This window comes from Chelonoidis abingdonii, chromosome 5 (assembly GCF_003597395.2).
Source record: "Chelonoidis abingdonii isolate Lonesome George chromosome 5, CheloAbing_2.0, whole genome shotgun sequence".
In the NCBI taxonomy this organism is placed as follows: Eukaryota; Metazoa; Chordata; order Testudines; family Testudinidae; genus Chelonoidis; species Chelonoidis abingdonii.
Window position 1 is genome coordinate 19332810 of NC_133773.1, and position 24592 is coordinate 19357401.

Below are 24592 nucleotides of genomic sequence, written 5' to 3' on the forward strand. Positions count from 1 at the left end.
TGCTTTGCATGAAGAGCTGAAATAACATGCACCTTAATATACTACAAGTGACACCCTTAACTGTCATTTTTGGGTTATGACTAACTCACCACAAAAGAAAAAGCACGAAAGTTTTGCAGACAGAAGCCCTGAATTAACTCACAGTGCCTAATGCAACAGGAACAGAAGCATACAGCCTTAAGGCTCATTGTTTACAGCACAGAGTTAAATAAGGGAGAATGTGATTCTCATTTCATGTACCTGGTTTAAGTTTGCTGTAGTGCCGTACTTCTACATGGTTTGGGTGGTTAACCTGAGCATGGGGATGCACTTTACTTTGCCCTTCAGAATAGTTCACAAAGATAAAGCCATCTTTCTCATCCAAACTGAGCTGGTCTGACCAACGTCTTGAGTCATCGGAGCCACTGTCTGCTGACCATGCTGCTGCTGCCCTGGATGATGATGGTACAGGCCTGTGGCTGGTGCTCTCTGGTTGACTCTGGCTCTCCTGTGGTTTAGTGTCCTGACTGATACACTGATCATCTGCTTCAGAGTCACTGCTGTCCTCATCCTGGGCTTCCTGCCCTATTTTATATAGAACAAGAGAACAGAAAAAGTTAGCACAACAGAAGTATTTATATCTCATTCTCTTTCCTTTTACAAAGTTGCATTGCTGCAACATCTACAGAAGACCCTAGTGAGTGTAACTGGAGTCATTCCTGTAATTACAGACAGGTATATCATCAAAGCAGTGCAGGATTTTAGCTATGTGTGACCCATATCAGTGGCTATCACACAGCTAATCTGTGCATGTGTCCCACTGAATATTCACCCCATAAGACAACAAGATTACCTACACTCTGCTATTTGCCTGGAAATACCACTTGAGAGATACTGGATCGATTTTCAAAAATGCTTAATTGACTTTCACTGGTATTTGTGCTCCTAAATCACTTGTGATTTTGAAAATTCCATTTTTCCTGGATTTCTACCCCAAGATCTAAAACTTAGTTACACTCTTCCAGATCTAATTCAGTGAAACTGAGGATGCAGCATTGCAAGCGGTGTCAGGGAAGATATTGCTCTTTCAGCATCATCCTTTGACTCTTGTGTGTGATAGGAATTTATTTCCCCATCCTATCATTGTTGCATAAAAGCAGCAACCACTTACTGACCTATCAGCTCTTGTCTTCAGAGAAAACCTGCACAAACCTTCAAAAGACAAGCCTGGGAACTTAAATTCATAACCCCCTTCTTTTGTCGTGTGACTGCAGGCCAGTTAACACCTCTGCTAGACGCTAAAAATCATGGTCTTAAAGACACAGGATTTATGGTTTATTACAATCATCTGTAAGCCACTAACCCCACTTACTGGAACATGCACCACCCTAACCTAAACTGAATTTTACAGTTCTAAATCCTGTATTTAAAAAATTCATTCTTTTTCCATCAAGCATTATGTGGTATGTACATGTAAAATAAACAGAAGTGATAATTTCAGTAGTTGACAGCTGGCATGATACAGAACTACTGATGTTAGAATGACTAATAAAGCTGAACTAAAGTTTTAAAATCAGTATTAAAAAACCATGTCTAAGATCCCAGCTGCCTACGCTTGTTTCAGTGGGCTATGTTTGTAGCATTTTTTAATAATCATAGTGAATGCTAGGCACTGTTGTATAATTAGGGTGAGGGGTTAATGGAAAATGCATATGGATATGATAAAGTGAAAAGTTCAGTTTGAATAAATGTGAATTTTAAGTAATTGTCAGGGTTGTTTATTAATGTCCTTTAGAGTACCTACAGTTAGAGACTAAGTTACATTTTATGCAGGGGGGACTTGATTAAAATATCTTGTAAGATCAAATGTAACATTTATTTTGAATATGAAGATGAAAAGATAGCCACCAAGAAAATGGCCATAGTTAGTGTGCACTGAATTAGTTATGAATAGTATCTGTTCCCAAGGACGTAAGTAATGCTGTTAGTAGTGTAACACTACTTCCTTTAAAAAAGACATGCTCTATGTCTAGGTTTTGGCTCAGGTATCTTACGGTCCTGTTTAGAGGGAAGGGAATGATTAACTGTTTTTTGTTATTGGGGTTTTTTAATACATCCACCATTAACAGTGGAAACTGCACAAAGGGATCAGATAATATGTGCTGGATATTTTATATTAACACAGGGTGGCCACATGTGGCTCTTCAGACATTAATATGTAGCTCCTTGTATATGCACTGACTCCAGAGCTCCAGGCCCCAACTTTCCAAGGTGCAGGGGGTGCTCACTGCTCAACCTCTGGCTCTGCCACAAGCCCTGCCTCCACTCCACCCCTTCCAACCTGCTGTGCCCTCGCTCCTGCCCACTCCAGAGCCTCCTGCATGCCACAAAACAGCTGACAGGGGGCTGCTGACCTATTACTGTGGCTCTTTGGAAATGTGTTCCTTCTCAGGCTCAGGTTGGCCACCCATGTATAAAACAGGAGGAACCACTGAAGTCAATGGAATTACACAGGTGTGAAAGGAGAATCAAGTACTCTCCCTATTAGTTGGTCCAAAATGTGTGTTGTACCATGGTCTAAAATGTGCATCACCATTCCTGCGGTTTACAGCTATAGTATTTTACCGAGGTACTGAGAAAATTCAACAAAACACCTATTTGTGCTTCTGGACAATCCTCCTGCATTTCCAGGATCTCCACAGGCTCTGGAGCTGGTGTTTCAGGTACTTGCAAAAACTCCATCCGCCAGAACTTTGGTGTGGGAGGGGGAGATAGAGGAAGAGAAGCATAAGATAAACATTTATATCTTTAAAGGCTGCCTATAAAATACTTTATGAACTAAGTTACAGTATAAGAGCAGAATATCCACATTGCCCATCACCATTTACACTATAAATCCACTTTTTAGGGGGTAGGTACCACAGGGGGTTCTCACCTCTGGAAATCAAACCCGGATCACAAAGGAATGAATTCTGTAGCATCAGCCCAGTGTTCGTGAAAAAGCCACCACCTATGGCAATCTGACATGAGCAAGTCTCTGCTGAGGGCTTGCAACAAAACAGGAGTGTTGCAAGTGGAGATACAGAGATGCTACTAGCTCTCTCTCCCCTTCTGCAAGAAAAACTGGCCCACTGAAGTCTTGCAAAATACTTCAGGCAGAAAAGTAGTTCAGCAGTAACCAAAACAGACTGGAAAGGGGTGAAAATTAAAAAAAAACCACACACTGATAGCTGTCAATCATCACATCACCCCACACACACACATCAAAAAGCAGAAGAAAAAACGCAGCATGCTACAGACTGTCAGTCCAGAAAGGGCTATGTGTCTCTGCAGTTTACATCTATACTTTCTCTGCAACTTCGATGTTGTTTTAATCCATGGACGACCCCTAGTGCGAGTACCTAAGCAGAGACTCCTACTTACTCTGACAACTCCGTCTGAATGTCCTGTCACTATGACGTTCTGTGTATCCCACTCGTTCATCTCAGACACACAGCAGCATAGGATTTGCTGGCTCCGTCCAGTGAAAGTGTTCACGCTCACAACAGGGTTTCCATTAATACTCCACACATGGATGTAAGTGCCAGCACATGACACAATATCACCCTGACAAAGGAAACAAAACCCAAATCCTTTAAATTTCAATTTCAATCTGGATCTTGGGCATTTACAAAAATACTTCATTTGAGCAGAAACATAGGACAAGATTTTTTTTTTTTAATGGGTGCTTAAAGTTTAGACTCCTAATCCACAGTTCAACATTTGAAGAGGTATCCTGATTTTCTGAAGTGCTGAGCACCTAGCAGGCCTCCGATTTAGGTACTTAAATACAGGCTTAGGGAGCCTAACTTTAGGCATCCATTTTTGAAAACCTATGTCAGAGAAATACAAACCTCATGGAGACCTATGATATGTAGGTAATCTACTAAATTGATCTGAGCTCGAGCCCAGCATCTTCCATGGCAGGACTATTCACAACGGTACATGTCCCAAACTATGGGGCTTCCTTTTCTGTCTTGCAGCTTTATAGGACATTAACCCTCACTTGTTATCTTGCTTTAAAAGGAGTTCTGGCTTGTTTTCACTCTAAGTTACCTTGCGTTACCCTAGCACTAAACTCCAACTAAAGGTGTGTGTGGAGTCAGGTTAGGAGCAACACTTGAGTTATACCCCATGTTAAACACTGCAGTGAAGACAGGCCCTTAGCATCTCAGGGTTGATGCTTATAACAGAGCAATCTTCACTACTGCATCATGCACAGGGATAGGTCATGGTAGTTGCTATTTCAATACTATAGGATTTTATGATATGTTGCCCTTTCTTTATGGTTGAATAGACTCCCTTCACTGCCTGAGTATTCTTCTTTTGGACTACACTGCTCAACATGCATTTCACATTTTCACTAGAGTCCAAATTTCATTTGGAAGCAGCCAGTTACATGGCTTTTGGGAGTAAGTTGTACAAATATCCCAAAAGTCTGAAGAGTTTGATGCTTTCCTTTTGTTTGAACAATATATGGTTCTGTGTAAAATATGTAACGGTATAAAAAGGACTTAAATCAACAATGCTGTAGATATGTACATGTTTTGGAACTCTTGTGTGTGCACATTCAAATAAAATCAATTAAAAAAGAAATTGGATTGACCTTCATGAAAAAGTCTTTTGTTATCCTGTCAAAAAAACAGTTTAGGATACAAATATTTAAGTTTCTGAACGTACATCATGCAGTGTATTGGTTCTTACCGTTAATTCATTTATACAAACTGCTGAAACTGGAGCCCTGTGACCTCGGAGCTGTGTTAGAAATGATAATTTGTTCAAATCCCATATGATGCAGGTACGATCACGTGATCCACTCACAATTATGTGATAAGCTAGTGATGCTGTTGCGCAGGTGACAGTATCAGTATGACCAAGCAATGCCTAAGAACAAAACCAAACAAAAATCACTGACCATTTAAAAATCAAGATATGATGTTTTTCTAAAAGAGCTGCTCTAGGGATTATTTGGGGGAATTTCTATGGCCTTTGTGTTAAACAGGAGACCAGACTAGATGATCACAGTGGTCCCTTCTGGCTTTGGAACCTAATGAGAAAAAAGTATGTATTCTACAGAATATATAAAGCACAGGAATTCATTACAGTACATTAATTCATTCAAATAGAATGGAGAATTTATTTAGAGACACTTTCAAAAAGCAAATGATACATGTTTAAGATATAAATGGATTTCAGATAATAGGAGTATTTAGAAAAGAAGGGTTTTTACAGTATGCTGCAAATTGTCAACCATAACATTATGACCATTTTATTCTTGCATAATTGCCTTTAGTACAGACTCATAACAAGACATATTATTAGGCTACTAGCACACACCTTGAGGGTGTGGTTCACCTAAGAACTGCACCAGTAATCTAGTAATACTCAACAGGGCACAGTTTATTGCACATACATATGACATATACAGAGTATGAGCTCATTTATTTAAAAAACAAACACAATTTATAGAGGTTTTGTGAAATAGGAACTGTGTTTCATTGTGAAAGGCTAACAGACACACAAAAGAAAACTCCAGGGAAAAGTTATAAACACATTTCTCTCCCCTCGTTTTATTATTTTAAAAAAGTTTAACCCCTTCTGCTTCCTCCAAGCCCATACCTGGATCACAGCTGTCTATTTTCAATATCCGTGTATGTTCCAGTGGCCATTTAAAATTTCCTATAATATAGCTCAATTGTGAATGTTAGATAGCTCCCTATTTAATTATTATAATAGAAAATTAGTTAAAAAGGAACTCTGGGCCATAAACTGTGACTGAAAAATCAGCTGGCAAATTGGAAGCAGGGGAAGATCAGAAGAGTAATTTTCTCCTCTGAAAACACTCCTGCCTTTACATCTTACTGTTATCCAAACAAGAGCCCTAGAACAGCTCTTGATTCAGGTTTTTAGTTAACTTAAAAGGCAGCTTTTCTAGTGCTCTAGATGGCCCAGCCTGAAGCAGGAGAGACTAGAGGAAATATTTTTTCCTGTAGGGATCCCAGCTGTGCACTGCTAGGAGTTGGTGCACCACAGTCATCACCAAAGTAGTAAAATGGCCACTCAGACTATGGCTTTGGATAATGACTGTTTACGCACCATACTCTAGTAGCAAATGAAAGTTATTTAGTGTATTTGCTCTCACAAGTTAGTTAAATTGTACCTCATGAAATACTCCTGGTTATAAAGACAAGTTACCTAGAACTATGAAATACTATTTGTACAACACTTGGGAGTTGATTCAGTGGTGCAGGAGATTTTATGCTAACTTAGAGATAGTCGGCTTAGTCTAAGTACGTTATCCAAAAAGCAATGTACTGAGGCAACAAAGCAAGAAACATCATAAAACTTTTCTAAGCAAATACACCCTGCTTCCCCAACACAGGACTGCCAGGTTTTTGCCCTAAAACCATTTTTTTTAGTTAAGTAGAAAATGTCATATTTTGAAGAGATGGCATGAAAGATTTCAGTAAAAGGGGTTTGACAATTCAAATAGTATTGGAGAGTCTATCTGTGAATTCTGCAAGTTGCTGGATGCTATTTGTGCAAATCAGTTAAGAAAAATTAATGCTTACACACCATGCAATATTTCAGAAAAATGTTCTCTCCCCACCCAGAGAAACACTTTCCAGTGACAAGATCCCTTCATATTTTCACACACTCCCAAAACACTTTTTGCTTGAGGTTGCTTTTTAAAGCAAAACACTATTTCAGCTCCAGAGTGGTTTTAACCAGTGATTCTAGAGCGGTAATCTGTTCAGTTGGAAGTTCTACTACAATGCAGAGCCACTGAGTCCCCTCCCTTCTTCCTCTGACCTTGGAACATGATTTTATTTATTTTTTACCTGTTTCAGAGTGAGTGTTTTAGCTTTTTCTTTGGAGGTGCCCATCTCCCACACACAAACCACCGTGCTTATTCCTCCAGTGATGACCAGTTTGGGGTTTGGACAGATTGCACATAGAATCTGTCCCCATTCTGACAAACATTCATAAACAACCACTGCCTACAAAATAAAAGACAAAGACACAGTGAAGAAGGCATACATCTAGTCTTGCAAGTTTGTTGTTGATAGCATTAGTGTTTGTAAGGAAACTTCAGCACAGTCACTGTTATTTAACTGATCTGTTTTCCACCGATAATGGAACTCAAAAGTTGGGTCAGAAGAAATATATGAAAGTAACTTCAGTTAAAAAAAATCATTTACATAGTTTGAATGCCAAGAAACAAACAAAACACAATTTACAACTGTTTAGTATTTAAGATTAAATCTACACTAAATGTTTATCATGCAATTAAATTGGAAACAGTGCCAGAGCATATAGCGAGAACATTACATATTTGTTCCCGATGAGCACTGGCGCTTGCAGTTAAAACAGTTTTCTTTCTCTCAACTCTCCTTCCATCCTGCTGCAATTCCCAGACTAGTAGCCATTATCAGGCAATACTGACCACTTCTTCAGCACCACACAAAAAGGTTGTTTTTGGCCAAAATAGGCCTGAACAAGAACCAATCAGATGCGCCTGAACATTCAGAAATATCGATCCTGATCTGGATTTTAGGGATCAGGTTCTTTGCCAGGGCCAAATCCTGCATCCCTATTATTTAACAGGCAAGGCTACCTGATCAAGCCTATTATGCTAGGTACTCATTAATGTACAAGAAATAATCGTCGCTGCCCCAATGAGCTAACAATCTAGAAGACAAGACAAAATACGTGTATGGAAGAAACAAGTGCAACAAAAAAAATGGGATGTGTACAATTCTTAAGCCAATCAGGAGCATCAGTTGCATCTCACCACCTGCCTAATTTTAGCAGGTTGCAGTTTTCTCAAGAGAGTGTTATACATTACTCTTCTTGACGTAAACAGGAATTTGCCTGAGTAAGAATTCAGTAAAAAGCGAGTCTATCTTCAGTTTTTGGCCCCTAGTTTACTCAGGAGAAAGTCTCTCTTTCTCCCCTTTGGGTTTTCACTCCACTACCTTCAGCGCCAACTTCTGCCACAAGATGGTGCCACACCAGATACTGCAGATTTACTGTAGAAACACTACTGTTCATTCTTGTTCATCGTATTATGGAAATTAACCTATTGCTACTAAAAAGTTAACTCAATTTTCCTATCATTCTTCAGGTGAAGACGTCAGCATAAATACAGCACAGACAAAATTCTTTCCCTTGTATGTACAACATATTTTCGGAGCTAGATTTTAGTAGAGAACACATACTAGATCAGGAAAACTTAAAATTCAGATCACAAACCTTGTCCGACTCATATGTTCCCAGTCTGCAGCTAAGGTCTGCATAGCCCCAAGCAAAAGTTTTATTCCAGGTAGGTGGAATGAGAACCTTATTTTGCTCTACTGCCAGAATTCCTTTATCTGTGCAAACTATCTGTCCCACAGGCTCCTTGAGTTCTGAATAACAAACAACAATGTGTTTTATGTTACTGCAAACACACAAAAGCACAACCACTACATAAGCCTCACTGTATAATATTGTTTGTAATTATGTGACAGCGCACCCTCTGATCACTGTACAAATACCATGATGCACCATAGAAACTGAAATCGCACATGCATATATTGTATCAGTTTAAACAGTAATAATGTCACTTGTGCTGTAATCCTATCAACTCACACAGCGAAACGCTATCAGTATTTGGACAGATCTCCTAGGGATGCCTAGGTACTTGCACTTCCACATGTGGCACTCTTCCCTCTGAATCACTAAGGGACACTGTTGCTGGACATGTGATCTTTCAGACAAAATAGAGAAGAGTGAGCCTGAACACTTGTCATAAAAGACATGATTTTTTTTGTACAGCAAAAACATTGATTCTAAAATCCCAGCCAAATAATTTCATATGCCATATTTCAAATTTGATAATTATAGTCTGCCTGCCTAGCATTTTGAAATAGAGATGGCTATTCTTCACTTGCGCTCTTAGGTGACAGTGTAGTGTTGCTGTGCTCTGTTAAACAGCTGGTCCTTTTCTATCCCAGAGGTGAATGGTTTTCAATCTTGAACGAAGTAATCACTATAATATCCCTTATCTAACTCTCAACGAGTTAATGTTTGTAAAGTGTTTAACATCTTCAGCTAGAAAACATGATATGCGTGCTAAATATAATTTATTAATGAATATTTTAGAACATGTTATCAGTAGGAACCCAATTACATTTAAAAATGAGCTATTAACTATTTTGATAATTTTACTGTCTTCTTGTGGTTGAAAAAATTAAAGCCAGACATGACACTATTGCTTCTCTGTGCTATTGCCAGTATCCAAAATATTCCTTGGAAGTCTTGAGAACGTACTTTTCTCCCACAGTAACACACAAAAACTGAGGTTACATGGGGCACTCAAGCTAGATTTAAACATTTTAGGTTGTAGGTGGGACACCCTCAGTAGCAGGTTCTCAGCTCTGGAATTTGCTTCCCTTGATGGTTTCAGACAGTTTGTTGAAATTAAACACAAGCTGTTAAACTTTAGGATGTGGCTTAAGGCTCATTCTTTCCACTTGAAGCCTTGCCCATGAAACAGTTAAATTTAGTTAAAATTGGTACAACTTTCTTGCATAGACAAGGCCTAAGGCAAGTGGAATTGGGGCCTCAGAGTCTTAGAGGATTGGAGTGTTAGCTCTAGTGGAGTATGAAACCCAAGAGGTAAGAAAACTCAGAAAAAGGAACATTTATTTAGCAAGAACTATGAACACTCTAGCAAGAGACCAGGAGTAAGTACTGTGGTGAGTTTTACCTTTTACAGGTGCAAGGGAAGGCCTCAGGTTGTCTAAATGATGAAAAAAGATCTTGTCACTTGTGAAACCTGGGGGGACAGACATTCCAACTGCCTCTCCATTGATTCGGCTTCTAACTCGCTTTGGTGGGTGTGGTTTTTTAAATAGCTGCAATATGTGGGTTAGGAAATAAAACACGAGTTAGTGACAAGATTATAGATTCCCATCAGCGAAGACTTTTAAAGTTTACCAACAGTATGAGATTTACTGTAAAAAAAAAAATTCTATAAATTAGCAAATGTACATAAAGTTCCTCTTATATAAATGTTTTTGTTAAATATTCAAGAAAAATACAAACTAAACTAGAATGAAATGAGCGATACATTTTTCAATCAAGATTTTCCTTTTTAGAAAACAATTAAAATAGCAAAGTTGCTGTTTAAAGTGATTTTACATTCTTATTTCAGACAAAAAGAGATCTTCCTTTTGGCTTTGTTACAAACTGCTGATGCAGCAGTATCATAATATTGCTATCAGTATGATGAATATACAGGTAACAGATACTGAAGAATGCATCTAGTTTTCGGAAGTCTGCTGAAAAATCTAGGGCAAAAATAAGTTATTCTCCATCCTTTCACTGACTGCTATTGTTGGATTTTTACATCTGAAGTATGCAGAATGAACGAGCAAAATTCTCTGTTGTTGAGGTTATTAAAATCAGATCCCTGTATAGTGTAGTCTGTGTTCTGGAACATATGTTCTTTGTATGTAGGGCAGCTATATCTTACTATAAAAACTGAGCTTTTGAACCCTGTCGGCCAGGGTATATCCAGTTTTCAAGTGCATGTTTCAATGGGTAGGAATAACACATCATTGGATTAAGGACCACCTCTAAACTGCTAGCTAATAGCAGAGGGCAATTTCATGAAGGGAAGATAGATAAATGAATTTAGATCTATGAATATTACTACATTTATTATAATATGAACTACAAACTGGTACTTTTTCAAAGTTAAACTACATAAATATATCCCACAAACACCAGACCACGTTGTTGGAATAACACAGACAATCAAAGGGTAGAAAAAAGTCTGAGTTGGCAGGAAGGAGTTGATTACAGATGACACAGAAGAATCAGATTCTGCCTCATGACTGTTCTCAGCCAATCATATGATGATGAGTCAGTAATTCTGCAATGTTTACCACCTTCTGTGTCAACACTGCTCTCTTCAGCACTGTTTAGCAATTGGACAGTGGTTGGAAATGGCCCAACAGAGGTGAAGACATAAATGCTCCATGTCCGCCAAAATATAAAGTCAATATAAATACTCCATTTCTCTGATGGTGGGTACTATATATATGCTAAGTATTATATGTTCTTTCACATAATAAACATTTTATTTAGAAATATCTTGTAACCTCCCTTATGGCCATAATTTCTTTTAAATGATATTGAAAAGGGGAGAGCAAACTACCATTTATTTTCATATTGGCTTTGTTTCATTTCAGTCACTACACAGCCACTACCTGTTCAGTTATTCTTTCCAGGACAATTTACTAAGAAAGTTGGGGGGCTTTTGAGGCTACCAGACTCTGCAGCACTTCGGTGTGTGCCTTCTTGTAAATTTAATAAATTGTTAATTATAGACATCTTAACATCGGGGCCTCAAATCCAATACAATTTTAAGACTCCTCTTAAAAATCTCTCTCCTACCAGACAAACTAAATCTATTAAATCTTACTTCTTTGGTCCCACATATAGCACTAGCATGATAATGGTAAACATAAGAGGAGAAAGCCCCACTGTCAGTACAGCAAAAATACATATAAAACCAAGAATGAGGGCTAGATGAGGGACAGATGTTGGAGGAAGATTCAAGAATGAAAAATGGGTTAGCAGTTCATTAGGCGTTCTTTGCAAGAAGAAAAAAGATAGGGTGACTAGGACCTATCTGGAGTGGGGCAATTATGTGAGGGATAGGCACAGGATCTAGTGCAGGGGTGGGCAAACTATGGCCTGGGGGCCGCATCCGGCCCTTGAGCTCCTGAGGGGGAGCGGGGTCTGGGGCCTGCCCTGCTCCGCACATGCCATGGCTCTGCGCAGCTCCTGGAAGCAGCAGCATGTCCCCCCTCTGGCTCCTACGCGTAGGGTGAACTAGGGGGCTCCATACACTGCCCCTGCTCCAAGCACCACCCCCGCAGCTCCCATTGGCTGGGACCATGAGCATTCATGGTCTGCCATACAATTTCCATACCCAGATATAGTCCTCAGGCCAAACAGTTTGACTAGCATCCACATTTTAGGATACTTATCCAAACTCTAAATATTGAGGAATTTCCCCTCACTGATTTTCTATATTTTTTTTTTGCTATACTGACAGTTGGGTTTGCTGCACTTCTGATTTTGAAATACGGCAGACTGATGCCACCTACGCTATTCCTCTGCCACCTTTGGAAAGGTATTAAAAGTACTTGTATGTTCCCCAGTCCAAGCATGGGAAATATCTGCTGATATCAATAATACTTCACCTAATGGGAACAATGCGAAAGGAAACTTTTCAGAGTACCTATTGCCAAACACAAACTCCTTTATCCAAGGGAAATACAATAAAAACTTTCCTTTTAAGTAAGTATTTAATAATTTACAGTGACCTTTCAAAGAGAATTTCACCACCCTTAAAGCTTCAATCCTCTTTGTTTTTAAACGTTGCCTCTAAAGTCTGCCAGTTCAATTCTAGCTAGTGACTTATGCCAGCCCTGCCAGAACCAATGTTTTTAAAGCAATTATTTAATAATTTATTTTCAACAGCTACAGTACAAAGAAGAACAACATAAGAATGGCCATCCTGGGTCAGACTAAAGGTCCATCTAGCCCAGTATGCTGTCTTCGACAGTGGCCAATGCCAGGTGCCCCAGGGGGAATGAACAGAACAGGTAATCATCAAGTGATCCATCCCACTGCTCATTACCAGCTTCTGGGAATGAGAAGATGCCAAAGAAAACTAAGCAACCACGTTAAAAAGAAAAAGGGAAATGATGTATCCCTACCTAATTTTGCTACAAGACAACTTGTACAATTAAACTTCCTGTGCACTACGTTGCAACTGTATTCTATCACACAGCAAAAAGCCAGGGAATAATTTATACAGCAGTAGCCTTTTGCAGTAACACACTGGCTCTCTGATGATTTGTTGTTTTTTTAAGCTCCTCCATAAGCTCTTGCCTCTACTTCTGGAGCATGAGGAAAAAGAGAAATCTCAAGTCTTACTGACAAAACCCAAAGTTTATGTTAGATGCACGTAATAGCTTGAGAATGGATTCACCTGTAACTGAGTCTGCATTTCTGCAAATGTATTTGCAATGACAAAACTTGAACTTAAGTTCCAGACAAAGAACAGAAATGCATATTAGAAACTTAAATACCATATATGTTTTGACTGGAATTGCCTTTTTATATGAAAGCATTTGGAAATGCTTGCATTTGAATATTTTCTGGCATATAGTTACAATAGGTTGAAGAACATCCTTACCTGTTTGGGTATCTGCCCAAAGTTATTAATGAATCCTATAGTAGCTGTCTCTTTTAATGGGTCATTTATGTTGTATATATCCACTTGCCCCTCATAAAAGAGATGATGGAAGACATTTACAGCTTCTACTGCAGCAGGGCCTTGCTGTTTATAACCAAAGATTAAGTCAATCCATTCATGCAGATGTGCGCTCACAAAATCACATTCCAAAGCCTGTAATTCAAAATGTATGCATTAAACTGAGCAGACAGTCACTGACTGAGTCTATTATCTGACTGTGATGGATGAAATTACATAAAGTTTTTGATATATTTAAAGAAAAAGCAGTATAATAGCACCTTATTAGCTGCCTCAGCAAATACTGATACCAAGAGCACATGGAGGACCATTGGTTCTTTAGCCCATCAGCATAAAAGGGTATCTCCCCAAGATGCACATCAAAAAGAAAAGTGATTACAAAGGATGCATTGAGCTCCTTAGACTGGTATTTAAGTCCAAATAAACTTGCTGTGTTTTTTATATTATTAAAATGTTTATTACCTCCCGATGAACCCTAATAAATTCACGAGGATCTCCCTTTGCCCATGGGGGAAGTATCACATCTCCAAGCTTAGTACCATTCTGTTTGCAACCTACAAAATAAACTGAAGTTTTAAAAGCAAAAAAAGACAGTGATGCATCTCAATACGAGAAGAAACAAAAATTACCTTAACAGTTTTCACTACAGAGAAGCCAAACGAAGTCTTTAGCCCTTCCTAATAAAAAGAGGTTTTTAGAACTTTAATTTCATCTTGCTATAGCTATATTTTCTATTTAAATGGTTCTGTGCCACAGGGTAGATACTTTGTAAGGAATGATGTCTTTGCAGAATAATGGAAACAGCCCATGCAACAGCCTCTTGCAGCCATACCACAAGCAGGATCCTTTCTGGATATTTGGCTTGTACTGAATGATGACTGTTTTTTTTTTTTAAATAACTTCAGAAAGTTCTATTCCATCTTATCAAACACACACATGCACAAGTTTTAAAAATACAAAATGAGAAATATCACAATATGAAGATAAATTCCTCGGATGGAGTGACATTTTGGATGTTAATTATAGCAGACTTTCGGGTCACTTTTTTTGAAAGTTTTACACTTTTTGAATGTTTAAACCTGTCTGATTTTAAGTAAGGGAGAACTAGCAGGTGTCAAATTACTAATTACTGAATTCAGTGCATTTTCAGTGATTTATATGCCAACAGGCTGTATAATGGAGGAAAATAATCCTGAGATGAAATGGTATAAGAGCAAACAGTAAAAAGGCATCCCACTGGTAGAATCACACCATGATTCATTTTCTCCATATAAGGAAGACTTTTTAAACTACCAGAATATATTCATATACTGTGTCCTCTGCTGTAAACCTTGAAGGACTGTTTCTTCAACCTTTATTCACATTGAGAAGTACTACAAAAGTCCCATTCTTGAGTTCATGGGATTATGCTTGTAAATACCACTCAATATAAATAAGGCTTGCAGAACTGGACCCTGAATCTTTTACTCACTGAAGTTTCAATTTTGTTGAAAAAAACAAATAGAAAAGGGATAGAAATGTGAGTTTCAGAATATAAGCTAACCTGTGATAAAGGTTAAGAGGAAACTTTCCCTAAGATCATATGTCTAAACAGGTACAGTAATTGCTATGTTCTTATGTCTGACTGTGTCATTAGAGATCCTTGGTTCAAGCTTCTAAACTCTTAGGAAATATTCTGCACCAATGATTTTGATTTTTAAGAGATACGGATGATTAGTAATATCTTTTATTGGATTTGCAGCATAGAACTTAAAAAAACTAAACAATTAATCTCATAACAAAAAATATGATGCCATGGCAACACTGATATTTATCTCACATCAGTTATTTTATCTTTCAGTGGTGTGATCTGCCAACAGTTCCAACGAAATTTCACTGCAGTTAAATATATAACAGTAGAAATGATCTATCAAACTTTAAACACATTTCAGCTACTTTTCCTTAAAGAATTTCACTCCTAGAAGTCTAAATATCAAAACTGACAAACACATTATACAAACCCTAGGTTATGTCTGTCCTTCAAAAACATTTGGTCTGAGTATTGAAACACTACTTTAAGACTAGTAGATTATACGGCGGAAAAACAGTCATCAGAAATTCTCTTACAAAAGCAGGATTTGCTGAACTTATGAGTTCTAATAAAAATGCTTCTCTTGGAAATGTAAGTTTACTGTTCAATTTAATTCCTAAAATGCAGTTTTATATGAGTTGCTAAAATGAGTATTCAGTGTTTGAGAAAACATCTTCATTCATCTAAAAAAAAAAAGTCAAGATTTACAACAAACTGTCCAGATTTCCCAATATAATTGCTCATAAACACACAGCATTGGGCAATACATATTCCCATAATCAAAAGATAATTAGGGCCCAGTTCCAGTAAGCCATCTGCCATTTTCTTACTCTGTTACATAAATCTTTGTTACATACATTTTACTGAACTTGTTTTATGTCTGAACCAGCTTTCACTATTTTCACATCCATAACACAATGCGATCAGCAGCTTTTGCCTACCTAGATCAAAGTTATTGGAGTTGAGCAGAAACTCCGGGAGGTAAAAGAATTCTGGGATGAGTTCCTTTACATCTGCCATGTTGTGCTTTGATGCTGAATACCAGGCTTCACGCACACTGTGAAACATTCTGTCAGCTAGGTCAAAGTGGCCACCCTGTAGAATGAAATGCGAAGCATCTTTATACCAGAACATTTCTCAGCACAGCAGACTCAGCCAAGGTCTATAAAACTGTAAAGTAAAACCGTTTGGTAACGCTTTATCTCCATCAAATAAATACAATAATAAAAAAGGAAAAAACCTCTCCTGCAACAACAGGGTCTAAAACTATGTTTTCTTCTACCAGTTGCTATAATCTTTCTTTGCAATAATGCTAAATATGAAGCATAAAAATATAAATCTACAGGATTTTTTGTTTTGTTTTTTTTTAAAAAAAAAGATCTAGCCCTATTCCAAATATTAGTCTTTTTGGTTGAAATGCTGGCCCAAAGAAAATAAATGTTCTTGCCTGATGGTTTCCAGCTAAGAAAATATTTAAAATGTAGCACTGTGAACCCAATTAATTTTCGAGCTGTCAGAAAATTTCGGGCTGTGCTAATGTTTGGTTAATTTGACCCTCAATACTAGACTGACAAACTAGTTTAACAAATTAGTCTTTAAACACTTGAGAACCAAATGAGGGAAACTAATGCATGAGTTCTTTTAATCGTAGATGAACAAAGTTGGATTTGAACTATTACTTTATTAAATAAAAAGCTGTTTTCTCTCTGAGTTTTCGTGCAGCGAACATTTTTCAGAATGTTCAGACTTCCAACTGAAGGATCATATACATTTGCCTGTTTAAATCTCTTTGCTATTCCAAAGAGAGTAACAATCACCAGGAAGAAAACAATGCAGCTACAGCACTTCCTTTCTTCTATCATGCTTAGTGAGAATCAAGTTATAAGATGATTCACATTTTTACCCATTTTCAAATTTAAACAAGACACAAACAGAGAAAAATGAAATCTCACACAATTTACCTGTAACCTTAAGAATATCTGTGTAAAGGGCTCCATTCGGACAAGATACGAGGCCACTATCATGGCAGATGAATAGTGAGTACCATAATGATAAGCTGGAGTTTCCCCTGATAAAGAAAAATTAAAAGTTACAAATGAAGAGGAAAGAAAGAGGAAATGTTCATGATAAAATCTGCAGTAAATTAAGAAATTAATAGGTTTAAGAAGTGCTAGACTGTGAGAACAGTATGACCCTGAACACATTAAAAATTGGTATTTGCAGCTTTCATATTTGCGGAACTAAGACTATTTAAACTTTATGATTTGACATTGAAACCACTTACTTAAACTTTGGCAGTAATCCACTAGTCATAATTCAACAGTCTTTTGCCCAGCAACATTGCACATTTAGCAGTTTTATACTCTGAATAATTGAAACATTCCAAGACAGCTACAATTACTTCTTCTAAAGGAGAATTTTTACTTTTAGCCTGTTCTATGATGTGGAATTAAAGGCTTAGTGCTCTAATATTTCTCCGAATTGCTGACTACAGATTTTGTAAAGATTTTATTTTATTCATTTGCTGGCAACAACAAGCTATCTGTACAAATGTCTTCACACAGTTCTGCTGGATGTTCATAAATGGAACTCTGCCACCTGCTGGTATTGGACAGTGCAGTAACTTTAGAACAACGGTCCTCAAACTTCTGGTAGTGACCTATTAAAGTTGCAGTTAAACTAAGGGCTTGGGAAAGCCAACAGGTGTGAAGGAGCACAAGGTTTGGATGGAGGCATCTCTTAGAGGAGGATTTATTAACAGGGATTCTCTATATTCTAGTAAAGAGGAGAGGATAGAACTTGATAGAGTACAGACAGCAGCTGAAGAGAAACAGTCAAATGAAAGAGTCCCATTCAATTACATTACAGAAAGGCAGACAGCTAAATATTGACAAATTTTATAAGTGCTTGTGTACAAATGCTAGATGTCTAAGTATGAAGATGGGTGAACCTGAGTGCTTGGTATTAAATGAGAATGTCAGTATAACAGGAATCACAGAAACTTGGCAGAACAATGATCATCAATAGAGAAGGTACTACCAGGGTACAAAATATATTGGAATGACTATATGAAAACAGTCAAATATGGTAAAAGTCTTAAATGAATCAAGCTGTACCATAGAATCTCTATTGTTAGAAATTCCAGGCTTCAATAAGAATATAGCAGTAGGAATTTTCTACTGACCACCTGACCAGGATGGTGATGGTGAAATGCTCCAGGAGATTAGAGAGGCTACAAAAATAGAAAATTCAATAATAGTGGGGGATTTCAACTATCTCCCTATTGACTGGACACATGTCACCTCTGGAAGAAATAAAATAAAATTTGTAGACACCATTAATGACAGCTTGTTGTAGCAGCTAGTCATGGAACCCACAAGGAGAGAGGCAATTTTTGATTTAGTCCTAAAGTGGTTCATTGGATCTGGCCCAAGAGATGAATTTAGCGGAGCCAGTTGGCAATAGAGACCCTAATGTCATTAAATTTAACATCCTGGTGGGTGGGAGAGGGGGATACCAAAGAAGTCCACCATAGTTGCACTGAACTTCAAAAAGGGGAACTACACAAAAATGAGGAAGCAAGTGAAATGAAAAATTATAGGAAGTGTCACAAGAGCGAAATGCCTGCAAGCTACAAGGAAACTTGTTTAAAACACCATAATAGACGTTCAAGTTAAATTTATACCCCAAATAAAAAAATGCCACTATGGCGAAACAACAGAGTAAAAGAGGCCGTTAGAGGCAAAAAGGCATCCTTTAAAAATTGGAAGTCAAATCGTACTGAGGAAAACAGAAAGGAACATAAACTCTGGCAAGTCTAGTGTAAAAGTACAATTAGGCAGGCCAGAAGTTGAAAGTCTGCCAAATCATCAATGGGGCCCACCACTGGATGAATAAGGTGCTAAAGGAGCACTCAAGAAAGACAAGGCCATTGTGGAGAAGCTACATGAATTCTTTGCACTGGTATTCACTACAGAGGATGTGAGGAAGATTCCCAAACCTAAACTGTTCTTTTTAGGTGACAAATCTGAGGAACTGTCCCAGATTGTGGTGTCAATAGAGGTGGTTTTGGAACAAACTGAGAAATTAAACAAAGATAAGTCACCATGACCAGGTGGTATTCACCCAAGAGTTCTGAAGAAAACTGCCGAACTACTAACTGTGATATGAAATCTATTGCTTACATCAGACTCTGTACTAGACAGCTAATATAATGCCTATTTTTTAAAAAGGCTCCAGGAGTGATCCTGACAATTACAGGCTGGTAAGCCTAATTTCAGTAGCAGGCAAATTGGTTGAAACTATAGTAAAGAACAGAATTATCAAACACATAGGTGAACACAATATGTTGGGGAAGAATCAAATGGCTTTGATAAAGGGGAATCATGCCTCACCAATCTACTAGAATTCTTTGGGAAGGGTCAACAAAAACGTGTACAAGGATGATCCAGTGGATATAATGTACTTGGACTTTTAGAAAGCCTTTGTCAAAGTCCCTCATAAAGGGCTCTTAAGCAAAGTAAACAGTCATGAGATAAGAGGACAGCTCCTCTTATGGATCAGTAACTGATTAAAAGACAGGAAACAAAGGGTAGGAATAAAGAGTCACAATGGAAAGAGGATCTGTTCTGGGACCAGTGCTGTTCAACATATTCATAAATGATCTGGAAACAGGGATAAACAGTGAGGTGGCACAATTTGCAGACAATGCAAAATCACTCAAGACAGTTAAGTCCATAGCTGACTGTGAAGAGTTTTACAAAGGGATCTCACGAAACTAGATGACTGGGCAAAAAATGGCAGATGAAATTCAATGCTGATAAATGCAAAATAATGCATATTGGCAAAATGTAATCCCAACTCTATGTACAAAATGATGAGGGTCTAAACTAGTTGTTGCCATTGAAGAAAGAGATGTTGGCCTCATCACAGATAGTTCTCTGATAACACCTGCTCAATGTGCAGCACCGTTCAAAAAAGTTAACCAAATATTAGGAACCGTTAGGAAAGGGACAAGATAATAAAACAGTAAATATCATCATGTCACTATATAAATCCATGGTCCTCCTAAACCTTGAATACTCCATGCAGTTCTGGTCACCCTATCTCAAAAATATATATTTTAGAGCTGGAAAAGTACAGAAAAGGGCAACAAAAATGGTTAGGAGTATGGAACAGCTTCCATTTGAGGAGAGATTAAGAAGTCTGGGACAGTTCAGCTGGGCAAAGAGACGACTAAGGGGGGATATGATAGAGGTCTATAAAAAGCATGCATGGTGTGGAGAAAGTGAATAAGGAAGTATTTATCCTTTCACACAGAGTGCGTTTAAAACAAATACAGGGAAGTACTTCTTCACACAATGCACAGTCAGCCTGTGGAACTCATTGCGAAAGTCAAAAGGTTCAAAAAAAGTATTATATAAGTTCACGGAGGACAGATCTATCAATTGCTATTAGCCAACATGGTCAGAGATGCAACCCCATGCTCTGGGTGTCTCTAAGCCTCTGATTGCCAGAAGCTGGGACTGGATGCCAGATGGATCACTGAAAAAATTGCCCTGTTTTGTTAATTCCTTCTGAAGCACCTGGCTCCACCCACTGCTGGAAGACAATATACTGGGCTAGATGGACCATTGGTCTGACCCAGTATGACTGTTCTTATGTTCTTGAATCATCAAATTCTTATCATCTGAAAGAAAGGCATAATAAGAAGGGAGTGCAGTATAAAAATAATAGTTTGGACAGATGCACAAATCATATTTTTAATATTTAAGGGAATTATTCTAAAATTGATAAAAATATCAAATCTAAGTTCTAGGGGGCATTTTGTGCACTTTAAAGGAGTAATATAAGGATACTGATTGCATTTATTGTCTTCTTTAGATGAATGATTACTTAGTAAATACATGCACTGAGAACTGAATGAATAAGCTGTGTAAGATCTATCTATGCAAAAAGATTCCTATTTCTTTGCCTTGTTTATTTTATTTCAGCCGTTCTCAAGCTGTGGTCTGTGAAGAGCTGCCTGGTCATATGATAGTGGTTTTTATTTATTTCTAGCTGCTAACTACATTAAAAACTGCTCAAAATATATTGCTTTCCTAATATTACTTTTTCATGTTAACAACTAATTCCACAGGGATGCTATGTGATCACAATCAGGAGGGTACGTGGTCCATGAGATACTCTCTCTATTAACATGCAGTCTGTAGTATGGAAGAGTTTGAAAACTCCTGCTTTATTATTATTATTTTTTTTTTTTGGCAGCAGTTAGCATTTCTTAATGTAGTATTCTGCATATCCTTGATGGACTGAATTATGTCTCTCCTTTTTGCACCGGCACAGGCAGAAATGCCATACAAACCAAGTGGGGCATTCATCTCTGTGCTGGTGCTGAACTTGGTGTAAGCACCAAAGGGGGAGGGTGTGTGCATTGCCAAGAGCAGGTAGAACAGCTCTGACGGCTGCCTTCACTTGGGTCAGTGTAACTACTAGGGAAGATGGACATAGAAATAACCAAGGTTTTAGCAGCCTCTCACACTAGAGAAACCTGTGTGGGAAGAGTAGATCTCTAAGCTGGGGTATTCCCCAGAGGGGGCCTTGGAGTTGCTTTGTGGCCACATTTAAAAGGGACACTAGCATAAAGTGGCCACACCACAACCCTTTGTGCCCTCCCACAGGATCTGGTATGTACATATGCAAAAAGTGTTTAGGGTGTTCTTGGAGGAAGAAGACAGGCACACTGACTAACTTAAAATGCGCCCATCTCTGCTCTCCAAGATCTGCATTTGTACAATCACTTACCATTAGGATCTTCCCAATCTTTGTATCGCTTTTTGTACTGTGCTAATCTTTCCTCTGTCTGTGCTCCCATCGGTTTGGCCAGGTTTCTGAATGTCTTGGGATTAGTAAGATCCAGTTCCTTTTAAAATAAACAAATACAGATTCTCAAAAGCACTCCGCACTGGCCGATCAAGGCGAGCAGCCTTATGAGCTATATGGTATTTCTCTCTTCCTTGCAGAGTCGCATATCATAAGCAGCAGCAATTATTTAGCTCACCTAGTTAGTTATGCTTTTCTAAAGAATTGTTCAGCCTAATTCAAGAAGATATCTTTACTACATTCTAGAAGTGGGAGTGCTTTATGTCTCCCCCGCATCCCTGCAAAAGCTACTCTCAGCAGCAGATCTTCATCACAGCACCTTATGCTCACCCTTAGGTACAAAACCAACTGGCCAGAGGTACTGCCCAGACTAACATTAGTATCATTTTCCCCTTTTCCATAACTAGGTTTGTCACTTTCATAAGGTTGGGACTAAACTTCTTGAGAGACTGCAATGTCTCCCAAACAGGAATGCTTCCGGTATGTCAGGGGTTCTCAACCTTTTTCTTTCTGAGCCCTTCCCCCACAAATGATATAAAAACTCCAGTACCCAGCAGGGGAGCAGGGACTCTGGGTTGGGTGGGGGCAGGCTCCTTGGACATAGGTGTAATTTGACTTCTATTTTGTTTTCGGGGGGGGGGGGGGGGTAGTCAGGGGCCAGTTGGGTCCAAGCCAGCTCTGCACAGCAGGGTCTGGGGAGGGAGCTCCTCCTCTACCCCGACTCACCTCAGCAGGCCACACAGCCTATCTGGGCTGTGGGGAGGGGGAGAGGGGTGGAACCAAAAATTACTACAAAGAGGGGCGGTGGGGCTCAGTTCAAAAAGTTTGAAAACCACTCAGGGTGCTGGCAGGGGGTAGCTAGGGGCTGCGTGTGGGCAGGAGGGTAGCTCAGTGTGCAGGCAGGGGACAGCTAGGGGCTGCGTGTGGGTAGGAGGGTAATACAGGGTGCAGACGGGGTAACTAGGGGCTGTGTGTGGGCAGGGGGGTAGCTCATGGTGCAGGGAGAGGGGTAGCCAGGGGCTGTGGGCAGGAAGGGCGCAGCTCAGGGTGCAGGCAGGGGGTAGCACAGGGCTGTGTGCGGGTAGGGGGATAATACAGGGTGCAGACAAGGGGTAACTAGGGGCTGCATGTGGGCAGGGGGGTAGCTCATAGTGCAGGGAGAGGGGTAGCCAGGGGCTGTGCACGGACAGGGGGCAGCTCAGGGTGCAGGGAGAGGGGTAGCTGGGGCTGTGTGTGGATAGGGGGGTAGTACAGGGTGCAGGGAGAGGGGTAGCCAGGGGCTGCGTGTGGGCAGGGGGATAGCTAGGGGCTGTGTACGGGTAGTGGGGTAGTACAGGGTGCAGACAGGGGTAGCTAGGGGCTGTGTGTGAGCAGGAGGGTAGCTCATGGTGCAGGGAGAGGGGTAGCTAGGGCTTTGTGCTTCAGCCCTCTGTGGGGAGCCAGTGACTGGGCTTCAGCTGCATGGGTGGTGCTGGGGGTCAGGATCTGGGTTTCAGCTGCAGGGCTTCGCAGATCCCTGGTTGAGAACTGCTGCACTATGTTACAAAAGCCACTGGGAAACAGTCTAGAGAACTACTGCAGAGATTGACAAGAAACAAATTTATGACACAAAGCATCACTGCATTTATGTCCACGGCAATCACCAGGCCACCATGCAAAAAAACTTCAGCCTTCGTCCTGCAACGAGGTCTTTGCAGACAGTTCTCCTTGTCTGTGCAGAGCCGCATTAACTTCAATGGGACTTTGCACAGTTTCAGGGTCACAGGTCTGCGTGGAGCTCATTGTAGGAATATGTGGTAGTAAGAAAGTAAACTGAAATTAAAGATTTGGAAAACTGAGTACATCTCAGCTCCATTGAGGTAATGTGAACCAACTATAATGTTAGTGCACCTTAAAAATAAACATGTAAAAATATTAGCATGACAGAGAATAGTTTTCATATTTACCGCTGAATCATAGTCTGCAAGGATCCAGGGGAAGACAGGGTACTGCATGAGATCATTATAGGATCTGCCAGCCAGAGTGTTCAAGTGCATCAGGTACTGGAAATTACTGATTTCTCCTCTCTTAAAAAGGATAAATATTAGCATTTTAGTTCATTTTAGAATAATCAAACACTTACATTGGCAGATCTTCACGGTGGTCAGCTCTCTAACAAGGTACAAACTACAGCATAAAAGATTTGTGGAAATACTCTCTGAGATTTACTACATAGTTTTGTCTCACACTTCTAATGGTGCAAACAGTCTTGTTTCTTTCAAAATACTGCAAAGCAATTTGCTGTGGAGAGAAGTGTTCCAGGGTACTATATTTTTTAACCTACTGAACATGAGCACATTTTATTCAAATATTTCATTGCATAGGACTATAAATTTTGGCTCTTCCTACAATATAAGCACAGTAAAACTCTCATACTTACCTCCCATCTTTGTGTCACAGATTTCTCTCCCACTAGAGTGCTAAGCAAGCCAGACCTAATAGGAATAAGGATGTGTCAGTATTTTTCTATTTAGCACAATATTGTGGCTGCATCTTTGTAACATGGTACAAAACTTAAAGCATTAGAATTTGAATATCTACATTTTACTCTGTAGAATTATAACAGTTACAGTACCAATGATTACTACTACTATACCTTAGCAATGTTGTACAGTGCTTTTCAAATTGACACCCACATAAATCAGTGCACAAATGTTAGCTGACTTCTGAACAAAGGTAATTAAAACATTTAACTATGCATTTCAGTGCAAGGACAAATTAACATTCTAAGACCCACATTA

General features: G+C 39.1%; 1 protein-coding gene across 5 annotated transcripts in view; it reads right to left on the minus strand.

Moving 5' to 3' along the window:
- WDFY3 (WD repeat and FYVE domain containing 3) overlaps positions 1 to 24592 on the minus strand; it is a 320770-nt gene that overhangs the window by 4983 nt on the left and 291195 nt on the right. For all 5 annotated transcript variants that reach the window (XM_032764847.2, XM_075066120.1, XM_032764845.2 and 2 more), the window contains 14 exons: positions 24232 to 24286; positions 23759 to 23878; positions 21735 to 21852; positions 16892 to 16998; positions 15872 to 16025; positions 13823 to 13914; positions 13283 to 13495; positions 9773 to 9920; positions 8275 to 8429; positions 6861 to 7019; positions 4723 to 4902; positions 3403 to 3585; positions 2634 to 2730; positions 241 to 564 (listed from right to left, as the gene is read on the minus strand). In XM_032764847.2, the coding sequence (XP_032620738.1) occupies positions 241 to 564; positions 2634 to 2730; positions 3403 to 3585; positions 4723 to 4902; positions 6861 to 7019; positions 8275 to 8429; positions 9773 to 9920; positions 13283 to 13495; positions 13823 to 13914; positions 15872 to 16025; positions 16892 to 16998; positions 21735 to 21852; positions 23759 to 23878; positions 24232 to 24286 (2105 nt within the window). The remainder of the gene's footprint in view (positions 1 to 240; positions 565 to 2633; positions 2731 to 3402; positions 3586 to 4722; positions 4903 to 6860; positions 7020 to 8274; positions 8430 to 9772; positions 9921 to 13282; positions 13496 to 13822; positions 13915 to 15871; positions 16026 to 16891; positions 16999 to 21734; positions 21853 to 23758; positions 23879 to 24231; positions 24287 to 24592) is intronic.